This window comes from Podarcis gaigeae (genome assembly GCF_964106915.1).
Source record: "Podarcis gaigeae genome assembly, chromosome: 13".
NCBI classification, from domain to species: domain Eukaryota; kingdom Metazoa; phylum Chordata; class Lepidosauria; order Squamata; family Lacertidae; genus Podarcis; species Podarcis gaigeae.
Window position 1 is genome coordinate 3,499,201 of NC_139689.1, and position 6,006 is coordinate 3,505,206.

Below are 6,006 nucleotides of genomic sequence, written 5' to 3' on the forward strand. Positions count from 1 at the left end.
GGGGGTAAGGACATAAGAACATATGACATGTCCTCCTGGATCTACACAGTCCTCGTTTAAAGCAATCCAGACTGGAGGCCACAACAGGTTTAAACGTTTTCCCTTCAAATGATGAAGCACTCACCTTTGGCGCCAAAGACAATGATTGCGATGGTGAGGATGGCGCCCACTCCCAGCAGGATCAGGACCAGGCGACGGGTGGGGCAGATTCGTTGCCTCCATGATAGGCCCGGGGAGCGTTTCTGGGAAGCTGAGGAGAAGGGACATCGGTCAGGAATCCACCCTCAACTCCAGCTTGTGTTTTAGATCTTCTCCAGTAATTTATCTGTCAACGTTGCTTGACACTTCTGACACCACTTGGCTGCAACGCTGTGATGTTTATGAGCATTCCATGCAACCAAGCAGCAAAAACGGTCTGAATGTTTGCAGGCCAGTTTCTTTGAGGGAAGGGGAAATTGTCACTCAGGGGGAAAGTGGTTTCACACAGGCCCTAAAGGAAAGGAGGAGTTTTGTAGGGAAGGCAGGGGAGTGAGCAGACTTCATAGATGGAGGGGAAGCTCAGAAAGAGGGTGACCGAAGGAAGGGTGGAAAGCAGGCCAGAGTCTGAGAGGAAGAGGAGGTGGAGAAGAGACAGGGATCAGAGGCAGAAAGATTATGAGACAGGGGAAAGTGTGGGCTGAATTTGCCATACTGATTTGTTGATTTACAAATTCTTAGTTATCGCGTGATCAGTAATAGTTCATAATTATATGGCATAAGGATGGGACGCGGGTGGCGCTGTGGGTTAAACCACAGAGCCTAGGACTTGCCGATTGGAAGGTCGGCGGTTCGAATCCCCGCGATGGGGTGAGCTCCCGTTGCTCGGTCCCTGCTCCTGCCAACCTAGCAGTTCGAAAGCACGTCAAGTGCAAGTAGATAAATAGGTACCACTCTGGCGGGAAGGTAAACGGCGTTTCCGTGCGCTGCTCTGGTTCGCCAGAAGCGGCTTAGTCCTGCTGGCCACATGACCCAGAAGCTGGACGCCGGCTCCCTCGGCCAATAAAGCGAGATGAGTGCTGCAACCCCAGAGTCGGCCACGACTGGACCTAACGGTCAGGGGTCCCTTTACCTTAATCACTATAATCCCTCAGCGACACTCAGCAGGAAGTGCCAAAAGACCTCACAGCTACTATGGCATGTGGTGGAGAGAAGGAAGGAACATTTTAACTGAAGGCACAGTAGCCCCAAGGAACCCCTATCCCAATTCCAGAGAAACAGGCTAGTGGGGAGTCCGCCTACATTTTAGAGTTGCAGTGGATTTGTAGGTGTTGGATGTGACTGTATGGTGTGCTCATTTCTTGGAAGTAATCAATCTTAAACTAATCCTTGCTCTTTCAGGAAGTTAGGCACTGATCAACAGAGCTAGCTTCACTAACTTCCTTGGTCCTCAGCCATTGCACAAGGACCCCATGGCTATTATTAGCAGACAGGCCAGAAGGAGACAGGCCAGACTGGTGACTGGGAGCGGCCGCCGAGACCATATAACACTGGTCTTGAAAGACCTACATTGGCTCCCAGTACGTTTCTGAGCACAATTCAAAGTGTTGGTGCTGACCTTGAAAGCCCTAAATGACCTCAAAGGCCCAGTAGACCTGAAGGAGCGGCTCCACCCCCATCATTCAGCCCGGACACGGAGGTCCAGCTCTGAGGGCCTTCTGGCAGTTCCCTCACTGCGAGAAGCCAAGTTACAAGGAACCGGGCAGTGGGCCTTCTCGGTGGTGGCACCCACCCTGTGGAACGCCCTCCCACCAGATGTCAAAGAGAACAATAACTACCAGACTTTTAGAAGACATCTAAAGGCAGCCCTGTTCAGGGAAGCTTTTAATGTTTGGTGTATTACAGTATTTTAATTTTTTTGGGAAGCCGCCCAGTGTGGCTGGGGAAGCCCAGCCAGTTGGGCGGGGTACAAATAATAAATTATTATTATTATTATTATTATTATTATTAGCCTTTCCCTATGTAGACCTGCTTCCCCATATCCCTCTTTGCCCACGTCAAAATCCCACCTGTCCGACATACCGTTTCGGAGCTGAATTTCACAGTCACCCTCCTCACTCATAGTCACAAGGTCGTTGTAGTCCCGGCTCATTGTGAATCGGGCTCCAGAACTGGGTCAGAGATGCCTGTGTGGAGGGCAGAAGGAGGTGAGAAGTAACCGAAGAGGCAGGATGAAGTTAAAGGACTGGTGGAGCTAGCCTATCCCATGTTGATGGCCTTTCAGCCGATTCCCTGGTGGCCCGCTGGAATGTGGAGTTAACCAGGGCTATTGACTGTTTGGCTCCGAAGCGCCCACTCCGATTGCATGGAGCCTGGAGAGCCCCGTGGTTTTCCACGGATCTGAGGGCAATGAAACAATCGTTGAGACGGCTAGAGCGCCGGTGGCGGATAACTCATTCTGAATCTGACCGACCGGACACAGGTTAGAGCTCAACGTCGAGCCTACCAAGTGGCGATAGCGACGGCGAAGAAGACTTTCTTCACCGCCTCTATTGCATCTGCAGAAAACAGCAGCAGGAGACTCTTTCAGGTGGTTCACAATTTAGCGGAACCACCTGTAACATCGGGGCCCAGTACGGGCCACATGTTCTCCTGCAATGATTTTGCAAAATTTTTTGCAGATAAAATCGTGGGAGTAGGGCCGGGGCGGGAGAGTGCTAGAGTCCTGTCTGGTCAAGTTGTGTGGGATCAATTTCAATCTGTTACCTCTGAGGATGTGGACAGGCTGCTTGGACGAGTGAAGCCAACCACCTGTCTCCTGGATCCTTGCCCATCCTGGCTTATAAAAGCTAGCCAGGAAGGACTGGGCGATGGGCTTCGTGGGGTGGTGAATGCTTCCCTCCGTGAGGGAGCCTTCCCAGACCCGCTGAAAGAGGCGGTTATTAAACCGCTTCTTAAAAAACCATCTTTAGATGCGGCCACAATGGCCAATTATCGCCCAGTCTCAAACCTTCCATTCTTGGGAAAGGTGATTGAGCGAGTGGTTGCTGAACAACTCCAGGCACGCCTGGAAGAAGCGGACCATTTGGATCCCTTCCAGTCGGGATTCAGGCCTCATCATGGGACTGAAACTGCCTTGGTCGCACTGGTTGATGATCTCCGGCGGGCTAGGGACAAAGGTGAGAGCTGTTTCCTAGTTCTGCTGGATCTCTCAGCGGCGTTTGACACCATCGACCATAACATCCTTCTGGACCGTCTTGAGGGGCTGGGAGCTGGGGGCACTGTCATACAGTGGTTCCGCTCCTTCCTCCTGGGCCGTGTTCAGAAAGTGGTGGTGGGGGGTGAGTGTTCAGACCCCTGGGCTCTCACTTGTGGGGTGCCTCAGGGTTCTGTCCTCTCCCCCATGCTTTTCAACATCTACATGCAGCCGCTGGGAGGGATCATCAGGAGGTTTGGGCTGGGTGTTCATCAGTATGCAGATGATACCCAGCTCTACCTCTCTTTTAAATCAGAACCAGTGATGGCGGTGAAGGTCCTGTGTGAGTGTCTGGAAGCGGTTGGAGGATGGATGGCGGTTAACAGATTGAGGTTGAATCCTGACAAGACAGAAGTACTGTTTTTGGGGGACAGGAGGCGGGCAGGTGTGGAGGATTCCCTGGTCCTGAATGGGGTAACTGTGTCCCTGAAGGACCAGGTGCGCAGCCTGGGAGTCATTTTGGACTCACAGCTGTCCATGGAGGCACAGGTCAAATCTGTATCCAGGGCGGCTGTTTACCAGCTCCATCTGGTACGTAAGCTGAGACCCTATCTGCCTGCAGACTGTCTCGCCAGAGTGGTACATGCTCTGGTTATCTTCCGCTTGGACTACTGCAATGCGCTCTACGTGGGGCTACCTTTGAAGGTGACCCGGAAACTACAACTAATCCAGAATGCGGCAGCTAGACTGGGGACTGGGAGCGGCCGCCGAGACCATATAACACCGGTCTTGAAAGACCTACATTGGCTCCCAGTACGTTTCCGAGCACAATTCAAAGTGTTGGTGTTGACCCTTAAAGCCCTAAATGGCCTCGGTCCAGTATATCTGAAGGAGCGTCTCCTCCCCCATCGATCTTCCCGGACACTGATGTCCAGCTCCGAGGGCCTTCTGGCGGTTCCCTCACTGCGAGAGGCCAAGTTACAGGGAACCAGACAGAGGGCCTTCTCGGTAGTGGCACCCGCCCTGTGGAATGCCCTCCCATCAGATGTCAAAGCGATAAACAACTACCTGACATTCAGAAGACATCTGAAGGCAGCCCTGTTCAGGGAAGTTTTTAATATGTGACATTTTAGTGTATTTTTTATCTCTGTTGGAAGCCGCCCAGAGTGGCTGGGGAAACCCAGCCAGATGGGCGGGGTACAAATAATAAATAATTATTATTATTATTATTATTATTATTATTATTATTATTATTATTATTATTCCCCACCCTGGTGACCTCCAACTGTTTCAGACCATGAATCCCATCCGACTCAGCCAGCTGCCAAGAGGGCAAGTTTTTAATTGAAGGTACAGTAGCCCTGAAAAGCAGTCAACGCCCAAAACATCTGGAGTTAGCCCTGGCACACGGACAGGCCAGACCAGGGGCCACCAAAGAGATTTGGGTGCTGCCTGGTGTGGGTCATCTCTGTGCTACCCCTGACTTCTACTCCATTCCCGTAAGCTCTTTCACAATGTCAACAAGACTGGCTTTAAAGGTCTTTGTGAAGCCCCTGGTCGTCTCACAGACTATTGACCCGTACACCACTAATCTGCTGCCACCAACCAGGTCCTCCCCGGTAAAATCATTTAGTCTTAGTCAGGTTCTCAAGGTAACAAAGAAGAGTGTAGTTTATTGTAGACACAAACAAAGTTTAACTGCATTCCAAACGTTGTTACTCTTTACCTTCTTAAAGGTAAAGGTAAAGGGACCCCTGATCATTAGGACCAGTAGCGGACGACTCTGGGGTTGCGGCGCTCATCTCGCTTTACTGGCCGAGGGAGCCGGCGTACAGCTTCCGGGTTATGTGGCCAGCAGGACTAAGCCGCTTCTGGCAAACCAGAGCAGTGCACGGAAACGCCGTTTACCTTCCCGCCGGAGCGGTACCTATTTATCTACTTGCACTGGTGTGCTTTCAAACTGCTAGGTTGGCAGGAGCAGGGACCGAGCAACAGGAGCTCACCCCGTCGCGGGGATTCGAACCGCCAACCTTCTGATTGGCAAGCCCTAGGTTCTGTGGTTTAACCCACAGCGCCACCCACATCCCATGTATAGTATAGGTAGGTATTATATAGAGTAATGTCGGTATGTTTTACATTATGAAAATTAGGTAGTGTGTTGTGTATTGTGTAAATGTATATGTATGTGTTTTATGTTAATAAAATAAAAAAATAAAATAAAAAGCGCTATGAGACTACTTTGAACAGCCCTGGCTTCCCCCAAAGGATTCTGGGAGCTGTCGTTTTCTTCAGGTGCTGAGAGTTGTGAGGACACCCCCTTATTCCCTTCACAGAGCACCCCCCTTGCTCCTCGTCTTGAAGTCTGTTTCGAAGTCCTGCCCCAAAAGGCACCCTCTGCGGATGAGAATTTGTGAAGACATCGCCCACCCAATCCCAGTTTCCTGGAGTGGCACCCAGCAGGTCCAAACTGGGATTAGGAGCCCCCCCCCATCCTACCTTTGCTTCGTTATTTGTCTCTCAGGCAGGGGTGGGTCAGGGGTGTCTGTCGTCCGTCTGACACTTGTGGGTTTGGTCCATGTGCTTCCTTCTCCCCTGGGACAGTCATATTTAGAGCTTTCCAAAACCGCAAAGCAGTGACATGAGGGGAAGCCCAACCTCTGGGTTCCCCCCCCCCCCCATAGTTGAACTGGGGCTAAGTTCACCCTCAGGCATTCTTTGAAAAGTGGAAGTTGAGCCGAAAGAGGGGAACCAGAAAGCAAACAAAGCATAGAAGCCAAGATTACGTTTCCTCTTTCGAAGCCAAACAATTTGGTGTCTCCAGTGGGAGTGAGTTC

The 6,006-nt window shown here is 51.3% G+C and overlaps 1 protein-coding gene across 4 annotated transcripts in view; it reads right to left on the bottom strand.

The window, feature by feature from the left end:
* The window catches only part of LOC310828982 (asialoglycoprotein receptor 1-like), a 44,053-nt gene extending 38,312 nt beyond the window's left edge, over positions 1-5,741 (bottom strand). Inside the window, exons 1-3 of one of the 4 annotated variants that reach the window (XM_083707111.1) lie at positions 5,669-5,723; positions 2,059-2,162; positions 125-250 (exon numbers count right to left, since the gene is read on the bottom strand). In XM_083707111.1, coding sequence (XP_083563237.1) covers positions 125-250; positions 2,059-2,128 — 196 coding nt within the window. In that variant the 5' untranslated portion in view covers positions 2,129-2,162; positions 5,669-5,723. Of the gene's footprint in view, positions 1-124; positions 251-2,058; positions 2,163-5,668 lie in introns of all 4 variants that reach the window. The other 3 variants (XM_083707110.1, XM_083707109.1, XM_083707108.1) reach the window with 3 other exon arrangements.
* Between the last annotated feature and the right edge of the window lie 265 nt (positions 5,742-6,006).